The 14,019-nt window shown below is 24.7% G+C and overlaps 1 protein-coding gene across 2 annotated transcripts in view; it reads left to right on the forward strand.

Moving 5' to 3' along the window:
* LOC111635732 (inhibitor of Bruton tyrosine kinase-like) overlaps positions 1-14,019 on the forward strand; it is a 44,316-nt gene that overhangs the window by 21,913 nt on the left and 8,384 nt on the right. For both annotated transcript variants that reach the window (XM_023380795.1, XM_023380796.1), the window contains exons 13-19: positions 1,097-1,218; positions 5,291-5,377; positions 5,443-5,563; positions 8,496-8,592; positions 8,675-8,776; positions 11,493-11,610; positions 11,695-11,755. In XM_023380795.1, the coding sequence (XP_023236563.1) occupies positions 1,097-1,218; positions 5,291-5,377; positions 5,443-5,563; positions 8,496-8,592; positions 8,675-8,776; positions 11,493-11,610; positions 11,695-11,755 (708 nt within the window). The remainder of the gene's footprint in view (positions 1-1,096; positions 1,219-5,290; positions 5,378-5,442; positions 5,564-8,495; positions 8,593-8,674; positions 8,777-11,492; positions 11,611-11,694; positions 11,756-14,019) is intronic.

The following is a 14,019-nucleotide window of genomic DNA, read 5'->3' on the forward strand; positions in this document are numbered from 1 at the left end:
GTAGAATAAAATACATATTAGTGCTAAGGAATTCAGTTGATGATTGTTTCCAAATAAAAATTAATATAAAAATAACTAGTTGATTCGTTTTTTGAAACCGTGTTTTCGTATTTATTTACTATTAATAGTAAATAAAAATAACTGTTAATTTCCAAATTTTTAAACTGAGATTTTCAAAAAATTTAATGTTCTTCAATCTTGAACTTATGTCAGTTTTAAGTATTATATATTGAAAGTAATATATAAAAATAAAATAATAATAGTCCTAAATTCCAGTATTTTTTCCAATTTCTAGGTTATCTCAAACATTTTAATCTTCAGAATCAAACAAACTTATTATATTTGGATGTTAAGGTTTTTGGACTTGGCAAATATCTTTATATTTAACAAGTGAAAGTGTATTGGTGAATTTTAATTACCGGCCAGAAGAGATGCTAACAAATATATTAAAAAAGAACAAAAATATGAAAGATGTAATCATAAGAATTCTTGAATGTGTCTTTTTATGTAAAGTTAGTGTTTTGTTTTTCTGGACTATAAATTTAAACAACAGTTAAAATTTCAAAGTATTTCACATTATTCTTGGAGAGAGTCTAGTTTGTAATTACCATCTGTATACTAGATACTAGCTGTATAAAGAAATAAACTAAACAAACTTATATATATATATATATATTAGTTACATAAATATTTACTGAAATTATTATTATTATTTTAATCTTAAACAGTAATTTTGATGTGGTAAGAGTTAAAAAACATTTTAAATATTTCTTTATTATTCTCTGAAGTTTTTTAAGTTATCCAAAATAAACATTACAAAGTGAATTAAACATTATATTTCATAAAAGAGAGTAAAATATAAAATTAGATCCAACAATCCATCTATTAATTATTCACTATTAATAAAGTTATTTAAAATATACAAAATAATATGCATTTTGTATATTTTAAATAATTTTATTACTTAAAATTTAATAGTTCACAAACACACTCAAATAACAGCAAAAATTTTTGCTGTGTTTTCAAGGTTATTTGAGTGTGTTTGTTATTTTTGAACAGCAGCTCTGAATTAGATTTAATGACTGTTTTATTACAGGTTGCTCAGAGGAAAAATAAAAAACGTTGTAAAGAAAATAAAAATAAAACAATTATTGAAAATCCACTTATAGATTTACAAGATGCAAGTAAAAAATTTGGACTAGTTCATCTTTCCAAAAGGTAAGTTATTCATCAAATTTTTTGAGCAAAATGATCAAGTAAATACAAAATAAGAAAACCTTTAGTGAAACATTATTTAAAATAATATACAGTAAAACCTTCGTTATGTTTTTGAAAGGAACCTCTGAAAAAAAAATGTACAATATAACTGGAAACTGCCTCTTTTTTATGAGCCAGACTAAACAGCAAGTTCAAAAGGGTAGCTATATCATTTGTGCACATTACAAATTGACTAAGTGTTGATTTTAAACATCTTTGAATACAATATTAAGTATAATTGTAACTTGAGAAAAATCTAATATCAGAAAAGCAAATGCAGTAAATAAAATTGTTTTTTATTTGAAGTATTAAGCTACAAATATGTATCTAATAAAGAGAAACGATTGAAGTAGAGTGACAAATATAATCTTTATTTATTTATTTATTTATTTAATATATACATATAATACATATAATAATAAAACCAAAATGGTTGTTGTTGATTAAACACAGAAAATAATAAATTTCAACATCTCAAATAAAACAAAGAAAATAACAAAGTCATTACAAAAATAACAGAAAAAAGTAAGGTATAAATATGATAAAATATAAAAAATTGTAGTAAATTATTTTAAAACCTCCAGCAATTTTAGTTTTGTATTTATATAAATGATTTGGAACTATTAGTTCCAAATCATTTATACATTTTAATTTTTTTTGTTCTGTGTCATTGCTTAATACATTGCTTAAGTGTCTGATAGTGATTAAGATCAAGTGCACTTTTTAAAAAAGAAACTTGTAGTGGAACATCACTACAATCTTCCCTTTTCATTTTTTAGCTTATTCTCTTGCTTTCTTAATGACCATTGAGCCAGTTATTGGAATATTTTTACCAAAATTTGTTTTGAACCATTGAACCTGTCATTCCAATAAATTTTTCATTCTGAACGCTCATTTGCTTTTGTTGGATATACCCAACTAACAAGCACATACTTCTATTTCTTCTCACTGAAAATAAATTGCTATTGAGAGTATATTCAGCAAAACCTTAGCTGTAGGCAGTTCCACATGAGATATCTTTGAGTTCACTTCTATTCTTCTAATAAAAGCTAATTTTTTAGTCACAATGTTTTCATAAAGCTATCTTGTCTGTTTAATCATTGAGGAAAAACACAGTGAATGCAAATATTCTTAAAGTAAAGATAGGATAAAAGATATGAGAGATGCGAAACTTTGCTGGAAAGTAAAGATACAAAATGGGGACTGCCTTTATACTGTTTTTAAAATCATTATTAGTAATCTGAAGTTTTACTAACCAATCTCAATATGAAATTTAAAATTTGGAAAACTTTAATTTTCAAATTCAATTACAAAATTATTTACAGTTGAAACTTATTAGTCACAATTAAAGCATAATTTCAATTTTTAATTCTTAAATGAGCAAGAATCCAAGAAAATCAGTTTGATTTTATTATCATCAGTTAAATGATATAACCATTAACTTTGTATTTGAACAACTCTTTTAAACTTCCTACACTTAAAAACTGTCTAACTTGTAGTTGTTCTTATCTCTCCTATAGCATGAAATGACAACCTCTCCCTTATGAATACCCACAGTTTTTACAGCTGAAAGAGGGCCATTTTAGGAAAAATGGCAATCATAAAAAATTGCAAGGTGATAAACTTAAACATACCCAAAACTAAATTTTTCAGTTTATTGAAAAATATTTCATTTTGCTTGGTAAATTGATAAAAGTAAAAGAAAACTTAAGTGAATTTTTGTATGGTGTTCAGACTGAAAAGTTAAATGTATTAAAAAGAAAAATGAATAAATGAAAGACAATAATATTAGATTATAGAGATTGTGGAATTTGTCAAATAAAACATGTAAGTGCAAAATGTATAGCTTAAGTTTTACTATGCATATTTTGTACTTATCTATTTCTGTGTAGAAGAATTGATTTTATTTGTCTCTTTTTAAAGTATTATTGTATATTTACAAGTATCATTACATTTATTACCATATTGGTCAAATAATCTATTTTTTCTATGTTTGTAGAAATGGGCTGGCAGAATTACAATTTAATAAAACATAAAATTCATCTGGATACGAGTCCAAGTTTACTTGCCATGTCTAATCACCAGGAACAACTATTTCCATTGCAGAGACAACTTTTCTTTAGAGGCTATGCCTCTGCACAAATATGTAAAACAGTTTAAAATGTCCACAGGTGACAATCCCAACACAATTAAAAATATAATATTTGTTTGTAGAAATGGGCTGGCAGAATTACAATTTAATAAAACATAAAATTCATCTGGATACGAGTCCAAGTTTATTTGCTATGTCTAATCACCAGGAACAACTGGCAAGTAAACTTGGACTCGTATCCAGATGAATTTTATGTTTCTATTTTTTCTAGTTTTAAGGGGCATAAACATGCTCTCAACCTATATTTAAGTCTTGACTTATATTGAGTCCAGTTAAATTTTTCTTTGATTTTGATAATTGTCTTTGGTATATATTCTACAGAGTTAAACTGATACTAAAATTTGATGTGTTGATTGTTCATAGATAACCTATAGAAAAATAAATAAATAACTTAAAAATTGAAGTTTACTCAGTTTTGGATACCATTTTCTTTGATTCTGAAATGTGTTCCCTGTTGGATTGTAAAGAATATGGTCCATCTGTTGTTTAGCAGTGCTAAAAGCCAACAAGTTTGAGACCTGTCATGCTGCAGTCTACAAACTATGCATGAGAATTAAGGGATTGGAATGATTGTAAATAATCAATTAGTCAATTGTTTTTGAATAGTTGATTAAACTAAGTGATTGTTTTTTTATTGCGTTCAATAGAATCAGTCAGTTTTGGTAACTTTTACAGAAACTTTATTTTGTTAACTTTTTTATTTTATTCTAGGAGTGTGTATTAACCAAGCAATTGTCAAAATTTGGGGTAGGTTGCTGAAAATTTACAATGAAATTTATTCTAAAGTGTAAATTTCTATTATAATCATATTGAATATATGAATTTATAATTACATCTTTTAGATTTTATAAAACTGTTTTTGCCAGCTATAGAAAAAATAAGTCAAGCAAAAACAAAAGTAATAACTCAGTTTTGTTTTTAGTAATCATATAATTGCAAGTAGACTTTCCAGAATACACATGAAATATGCAACGAAGCTTATTTCCACTGACATGATCTATATGCTGGATAGCTTAATCTGCTAAGTGTATAAAACAGCTCTATAACTTTTATTTTTATTGATATTGATTAGAAAGAAGTTACAATTTACATGTCACTTAGAAATATATGTATCAGCATCTATATTATATTTTTAAAACAAATTTTTTCTTTATACAAATTTCCAGTCAGTCAGGTATGATTTTAATGAAATGCAATTTGTAAAAATTACTAAGAAAGTGATCAAAAATTAATTTTTCTGATTGATTCTCAGATATTTGTAAATACAAATTTCTTTTAAAAATTGTTTTTAACTAAATTTTGAAGAAAAAATAATTGAACACTACTAATTTTTTCATAATCAATCAAATGAAAAAAGATGATAAAAATTCCACATATTCTTGTAAAAGTTAGAACAGTAGAATTATGAAAGATTCTTGACAAGACAGTTATAAAGGACTTTAATTAATGTTGTATTACCAACATTGGACAGAACAGAGGAGGCTCATGGTCTTCAGCTTCCTTGAACAGAACCTAAACAAGCTGTTCAAGGAGGCTGAAGACCATGATGGCAATGAAATAGAAAACAGGAATGATGGCAATTAAATAGAAAACAGGAATGATGGCAATTAAATAGAAAACAGGAATGATGACAATTAAATAGAAGACAGGAATGATGACAATGAATGTTTTGATAAAGAGGAAAGCTATGAAGACTATGTTAATAACTTTTTAAAATTTTATTTTAATGCAAATTGCTAATTTTTTACATGCAAATAAAATTAATAATGAAAAGTTAACTTATACTGATATTTGGGCTGCTAATTACATTTTTTTTAAAATTTATATTAAAAATATAATATTTAATATAGTAATAAAATGTAAACTTTTTATTTTTGACAGATTGAAAAGTGTAAAATTAGTTAATGGAAAAATAAAAGTTCTTGAATTTCCTAATGTTTCAAAATTACGATTTAATCGAAAAAATCTGTAAGTAAAGTTTTTAAAATCTTAAATAAAAATGAACATTAATAATTTAGTTACTTTCTTTTAAGAATTAATCTCTGTGATGTGAAGTTACTATCAGCAGACAAAAAAGAATTTAGTTGTCATCGTTGTGTATTAGTAGCAAGATCTGAATATTTTCATAATATGCTTGGATCTGGTTGGATTGAGGTATTATAATTTTATTAATAACTTCATATAATTAATAGTGATCTTAGTTTAGCCAAAAACCACCCTTAGCATAAAAATAATTAATATCAAAACACCTTATTCTTGCAGAGAAAATGTTTATTAAACATGTAGAACAGATCAAAAATGTTTGTAAAAGTCATTCCTCAGGTACAGAATACAAACTATTGTATTCAACATCTGAAAAATGACTTGTAAGTTGAATATGCATTATGATTATTTATTATTAAAATAGAATAATTATAAGTTAGTGAATATTATCCCTTAGATTAAATGTTTCCAAGTAATAAACTTTGCAAACATTTTATTTTAAGGGAAAATTAAAAATAACAACAATCCAAGTCAGTGTTTTAAGTTCATTGACTTCTGCTTATTGTTATAACAATTTATATTATAGTGCACAAAACTAGTTAAAAATAATATTTAATAAACTTAATTTATAGAAAATGTGATAAATTATTTTGAAGCTCTTTTTGTTGAGTTATGTGGATGGTAGAAGTCATCTCAATAATGGAACATAATTAAACCAAAATGATTACTGGATTTAAATCAAGCTACTTTACTGCTATTATTAATAATTCAAGAGTTGCTGTAGAAAATTTAAAAAATTGCTAACCATTTCACCAGTTAAACATTTTTTTGCTACTTGAAATTATTTATCACCATCAGTTTTACTTACTAATTAATGCAGGTGCTAGTAGCCTTATCAGTTTGGAATCTGGAAAGTGAAAGTAATATGTTAAGCTGTCACTTGGAAATAGAAATTATATTTTGAATAATGTTTTAATGAATAATTCTAAATAACACATTTGATCACAATGCTTAAATACTATTTAAAAGGTTCTTTTATGTCAAAATTTTTATGCTTTAGTCAACTGAAAAAAGTACAAAGTGCAAAAGTCACCCCCAAAAATTCCTCAAATCTTGTGTCGGTTGATAAAAAAAAGTCCTAAATCTGGGCAGCACAAAAATGTCTTTGGTTCTCAATGTCTCTATCTGCTTTCCTGTCTGAACTTTCCATTTGATGTCATGACATTGCAAGATGTGGGGTGCATGGGACTCCCAATTTTATATGATTTTGAACATTTCAAAATTATACAAAATTTTCAATTTATGTATAATTTTTATTTTGATATTGTTTCAATAAATGGAACAATGTCAAAATAACTGGACTACAGTTTTTATCACTAGTATTATATTTTTATTGCCATTTTAATAAAAATATTGCTAAATGGCAATTTTGGCACTATGCAGCACAATCCCTGTAATTAAATACCAAGTAATTTGATACTAGAGATGTTTAATGCCTACATCTAGTATCAAATTACTCAGTATTTAATTATTAATAGTAGTAGTAAGTAGCCCAATTTAAATCCAGCAATCATTTGGATTGATTATAAAATATTTGGCTTTAAAATGTTTATAAATGGAACATAGTTGTAAATTGATAATTTTGGCCATTTTTTAATTGTAAAATTTTTCATAACTTTAATAAATGTCATTTCCTTTTAATGTATTGAATAAAGTTGATATTAATTATTAAATTTTTGTATTTTATTATAAATGCATTTATTTTTGCATAAGTAATAAAAATATAATTCTAATTGCTAGATTGATATATGAGAATTGTATGTTTATTGCACTTTTTTTTTAACATTGAATTTATTTTTTTATTTTCTGGTCAGAAAAAATAATTTTCTAATGAATGATTTTTCATTTTGAAGTGTTATGGAATTTTTTTTATTTTTCATAAACTTTGAAAAGACATTTGGTTTTCAGAATATGTAACTCTCATTCAATCTTTTGAACTTTTTGAAAAGTTAACCCTGAAATGAATGGGCATGGACACCCATTTGGTTTCATATCTATTAGATTTTCATCCTGTAGCATCTACATAAGATCTATGTATTGAGTCTCAACACTTTAACATTACAGTTATAAAGATGTAGGTCAGTTAAATAGATATGTTTAAATACAGTAATATTCTACACTTTCTGAAAAATTCTGGAAACTCTTTATATATACCAATCGTACACTCATAGTAACTTAATAATATATTTATTTAATAGTAAAAGAGTTATTTACATTAATAAAATACAATTTTTAAACTTTATTTTTAATGAATTTTTTTATTTCATTTCTTAGAATTTTAATAGAAATTATCTTAACATATTCCATATAAAAACAAAATTCATATATAAGATATGAATTTTGTTTTTATATGGAATATACAAAGATATGGAAACTTAACAAAATTTTGCTAATGTTTAGCACTCTTTATTTGTATTATTTTAATGCATTAGTATCAAATATATGTCTTCTGTTAAAATTTATTTAAATTGTTTAAATTACATCTAGAATTTTTTCACTTATAAAATTCAAAGATATAACATTAAATTTTTTAAAAAATTCTATCAAAAATGCTTTGAAATTTTAAAGTTTTTTCAACAAATTATGAATCATATTTTATGTACTACAAAACACAACCTTTGTCCAAAAAAGGCTCAAAAAATCTTATATGTAAAGTTGTAATTTCTCATAGGTTAATGAATTTCTCAAATGGTCTTCAGTAGGATACACGCAAGTTCTACTTAGTCAAACTCAATAAAAAATCAATATTTTTATTGAAGAGTTGTTTAATCAAACATATTATTATTATTTGCTGTGACTAAACAGCTTTTGCATGTATTCATGTAGAATATTTAAAGGCAAATTTTAATTGTAAATAATTTCTTTTTAACGCTTTTTTTACTCTGATAAATAAAGTGTGATAAAATAAAGCATGATTAATTTATTATATTTTTCTCATGCAGTATTATTATTATTATTTGTGAATTAAATTCATTTTCAATTTTATATCATAATTATAATACTTAGCACACAAAATATTACATAAACTGTTACTTTATTTTAGTCTTCGTCATTGGATCAGCTTTCACTTTCAATAGAATCTGAAATTTTAGAAATAATACTGGATTATTTGTACGCTGATAATGTATCTAAAATTTATGGTAGGTAATAATTAGATTACTCTATAATTTTGTTACAAATAAAATAAGTTTTTTTTAATTATTTAAAAATTTTTTTTTTTAGATTCAGACAATCTGGATCTCATATGCAATACTTTAATGACAGCTGATCTTCTATTAATTGATAGACTTAAAGCCATTTGTGAGTTAACTTTAGTTGACTTAAGTAAGTATATATATAATTTTAATTATATTATATATAGCTATTTATATCAATACTAATTAGTCTATTTATACAATTGACATTCCAATAAAATTACTGAGTGTTAATTGAAATTGCAAAAAGTAACAAGTGCATCTGTATGCTTTTATAGGAAATTTAGATATAATAGAATCAAAAGTTTCAATATATATTAGAATATATTATATTGGAATTATGGCTTCAAGTGAAATCACATATAATTGATTTACATAGTTTAATAGTTCATTTAGCACATCTATATTATATTGATATCATTTGGACTGAAATAAAACCATTACACTTGTGTTCAGATTCTAAAATTGTTTTTACTTGAGACTGTATGACTAAAACAGTCATGTAACAAACTATGAATCTACTAGACTACTGGATGTTGTTAGTTGCAATGCTAAAATATATATTACTCTTTGATGATAAAATTAGATATATATAAAGATATTTAGTTACAGAATATGAAAAATTAAAATTTATAAGACAATCTTTTCAAAAATTTCGTAAGAATTTTATAAAATAAATTTAACATATTTTAAAAATTGTTTTCAAGAAGTTTTAAGTGTAACAATTTCTAAAGTTTAAAAAAGTCATGATAAGTTCTTTAAGTGAATTTAGTGGCTGTACCAAAACAAATATGCATTGATAATTAAGATTAATACTGGCTTAAAAGATTGATCTTTACAACTAATTATGTGGGTAATGAAATATACACAGTCGACTTAAAGAGCATTAACTAACATTTATAAATATGTCAAGATATTACTTTAATTATTTAACTTCAGTTATGTGGAACCCTGTTTATCCAACTCAAATGGAACAGGCCCAATCCAGATGACCGAAAATCTGGATAATTGGAAAATTTTGCTAATGATATAAATAACACAGTTTAGATGTACAGTACAGTATATTATATTTTATTTATTGCACATTATATATACTTTTACAACAATGTTAACAGTACAAAGCAAAAGACATATCTATGCTGTACCAGCTGATAGAAAACAACAAACTGATACTGTATAGCAGTGGTGTGCAAAAGTGCAAACCATGGATCATGATCCCCAGAGGAGTTGCGAGAAAATTTTTTTGGAGTGACCAAACTCAAAGAAATTTATTTGACAATAAAAAATATAAGGTGCTTCTTCAACAAGTATCAGGTACCAGTAAAATAGTAAAATGAAATTATATTATTTATAAGAATAAAACTATATTTTTTAATGAAAATAATTGTCTGTATTAGTACCTAATACAGACAATTATTTTCATTAAAAAATATAGTTTTATTCTTATAAATAATATAATTTCATTTTACTATTTTACTGGTACCTGATACTTGTTGAAGAAGCACCTTATATTTTTTATTGTCAAATAAATTTCTTTGAGTTTGGTCACTCCAAAAAAATTTTCTCGCAACTCCTCTGGGGATCATGATCCATGGTTTGCACTTTTGCACACCACTGCTATACAGTATCAGTTTGTTGTTTTCTATCAGCTGGTACAGCATAGATATGTCTTTTGCTTTGTACTGTTAACATTGTTGTAAAAGTATATATAATGTGCAATAAATNACCTCTAATAAGGCAGAAACATAAGTAAAAATCCCAGAAAGAATTTCACTTTAACTACATTGACAACTAAGAAAAGTCTACTGTCTATCAGGAGTCATGACAAAATTTTACACAAAATGGGAGTTGGAAATGATAGTTTTCCCACCACTGCTGTATAGTATCAGTTTGTTGTTTTCTATCAGTCAGTACAGTACATGTACATAAGTTTTCTGAACATTTGTGTGAGGTAGAACTTCTCTATGACCGTTTTCAAAGTCAACTGGTAATTAGGTTTACTGCTCCATAGGGAAACCAAAGGATTAATTTGAATCCAAGTAATTGTGTATAATTGTGTAATTATATACTATACTGTGTTTATTTTTGTTATCAGATGCTCAGTTATAGTGTTGCAGGTGTTAAAAATTGTCATTGATCCAAGGGAAAACAGTATTCTTACAGCTGCAACATTATACTCAGGCAAGAATGTACTGTTTACAAGTTAGTTCTTTGTTTTTTTTTTTTCACTTACATAGGTTTTCCGTATATCTATCCATCTTATTCCAGAAAAACCAGAAATCTGGATTAACAAGATCCAGATAAATGGAATTCCACTGTGTTTTGGATTATTTATTTATATTTTTTTTCAGGGAAAAAACAAAAATCTGCTATAAACGCACAGGAATCAATTTTAATTATAGTTTTCTTTATAATTTTCATTTACATAATTAGAAGTGACTTTTTTGTCACTTGATGATCTGTACCTTGTGATAAAATTAAATTTTTCATTTTATTAATGGAAGTTATAAGGGATCTTATTAGGAAAACTGATTAACATCTTCTAACATTGGCACTTTTGAAAGTGAGCTATAAAATGTTTCCAGTGAGCAGAGAGAAGATAATGTATAAGAAACATGAAATATAAATTACCCTGTTATAATCAACACTCTGTTATAACACAGGGTGTTGATTATGACAATTTATCAAAAATATTATTTTTTTTAATTAGTGTAAGCACATAGTAATTCATACTGTATTACATAAATGTTTCACATTAAAAGCTATTCTAAATTGACTAAAATAATTAAATTCTAAAAATTTGTTTTTTATTCTTAAAAATTATAAAATTTTTATGAAATTTTCAGTAACATTAAAAAATGCTGCAGAATTATTAGAAATTTCATTTGTCTACAATGCACCCCAATTGAAACTAGCTTGTATGGAATATATCTGTATTAATTTGCCTGCTATTTTAGAAAATGGGTAATTTCTTTATCTGTCTAAAGCTATTTTTTATGCAGTGTTAATGATATTTTACCATAATTTTAAAATTGAATTTATATATAGATATTTAAATGCTGTCAGTGATGAAGCTATGGAAGAATTAACAAAATTTTATCAAAAATTAGTAAGTGTGTTTAATTTTTAAGATATTTTGTTTTAGTTAATACATGGTATTAAAGTACATATAATTAAAATAAATTTTCAAATATTTTTATTTTAAAGTTTATAATTTTAATAAATATTAATAAATTTTTAAAAACATTTTTAAATGTTGACAATTTTTTCATAATTGAATCTTCTTTGTATTAAATTTAAAATTAAAATTTTTGAATCATTTTATTTAATTAATATTTTAAAACAAGTTTTGAGTTTTTTTAAACTTAAATTTCAATTAAACAAAAATGCTTTCATTTAAAAGCACTAAAATTATATATACTCATTATAAATATCATATGTTTGTAGGTATATTTTCAAAAAATATATTACTTAACAATGATCTGAAAAGAGCAAAAAGTAAATTACATTATTAAACACTACTGATGGATTTAAACTATTGAGAAAATACCTGAAAATTCACTAATTAAACTAATCCAGTCTAATGAATGCTGATAATTTTGTCAAACAATAACAATACTAAAAATAGATAGCTACTGTGCATGTCTTTGAACTATTTAATATTGTGATTTAGTCATGAATGAAACTTTAAATACAGTATAAAACCAAAAATAGTTAAAATATGAAAAAAAATAAAGAAAGAATGATTACAAATTATATTATAAATCTCAGATGAAAAAGAGATGATTGTCATGTATCTGATTCAACTTTTGGAAAATAAATTAAACTATGTAGCCGAACTAATATGGTCTTGTAGCTATTAATAATTTTAATATTATATTATATAATAGTAACTTAATACACTATCTTTTGAAAGAAATATGGAGAATTTGAAATATTTTGAATTCAACTTTTGATAGTTTTACTTGCCAACTATTGTATTTGATTGAATTTTAAGAATATCAATTTTAATTTTTAATGATGTTCATAATGAATTTTAATGAACTGTCTTTAATGAGAGACTTTATTTCTTTTAATCTACACATTCTAAAATAGTAGTAAGTTGTGTGAAAAAATAATTGCTTAGCACTTTTTTTTTATGATCAATAAAGTCAATTTATCTTAAAACCTGCTTCAATATGAAGTTGATCTGGAAATATAATAGAGACCAAGAATGCATGATATACAGTTTATACGTCATATGTTGTGATTTGTGTTATTGTTGTACATGTACTGTACATCCCTGTGCACATTAATTCCTGTATATTATTGTCAAAACCAGATGATGGCCACCATTGATTTTGCCAGAAATATTTTTGCCAATATGCTACCAAGTATAAAGGCATCAGTATTATTTTAATTTAGATCCATATAAGTTGTCAAACTCAAATAATTTATATGGATTTATTTTAAAACAATTTTCTGCACAGATATTTACATAATATCTTTGCAGTAGTGTCGATTATCCGAATGCCGATCAATCGAAACGTCTGTTAACCAAAAGCATTCCAGTCTGACTTTGTCATACTGAATCGAACGTTCTTGATACTAGATTAACTTCTAAAGTATAATTTTTTTTTTTTGTTTTTTATATTTATTTTGTTTGTACAACATAAAGAAATAATTTTTAATGATACAATAGCCACGATTATTATTATAAAAATTTTCGTTACGCTTAACATTGATGAAAATTCAATGCAAAGCGACACACAATGGAGAAAAATTTAAACATGGGACATATTAATATACTATTATTGAGATATACTAATATACTATATTAATAATGTATTTTTTCGTACCTAATCAGTTATCCGAAAAATTGATTTTCCAAACAACCCCAGTCCCCAATTGATATGGATAATCGACGCTCTACTGTATTAGCATTTTAAGTATAATTCTATACTACATTTAAAACAATTTAACCTGATATGGCTCAAGACAACACTTATATAACCAAAGACTGAAAAAAAAAATGACAGTTTAAAAGTTCAAATGAATATTATATAATTATTTACATTTTAAATTTTCAATATTGTAAAAGTGTAGTTGATGACTAGAAATGATGATAAATCATTTTCAGTGAAAAGATATGCTGAAATGATTTTGATTTAGAATGAATTTAATGTGTGCTTATAATTAAATGAGCATTTCAGAAGTTCAAATAGTATAAAATATTGCTTTGAATGAAGTTTATCATTAATTTTGATGAGAAAAAGTTTGTATATCAAAATTGTACAAAATTTACTATTGTGTTCACAGTAGAATGTTGTTGTAACAAACGCCAATACAATCAAATTATCAGTATAGTGAATTTATTTTTAATTCCTTGCCAAT

Source organism: Centruroides sculpturatus, unplaced genomic scaffold (genome assembly GCF_000671375.1).
Source record: "Centruroides sculpturatus isolate CEXI.00-Female unplaced genomic scaffold, Cexi_2.0 scaffold879, whole genome shotgun sequence".
Classification (NCBI taxonomy): Eukaryota; Metazoa; Arthropoda; class Arachnida; order Scorpiones; family Buthidae; genus Centruroides; species Centruroides sculpturatus.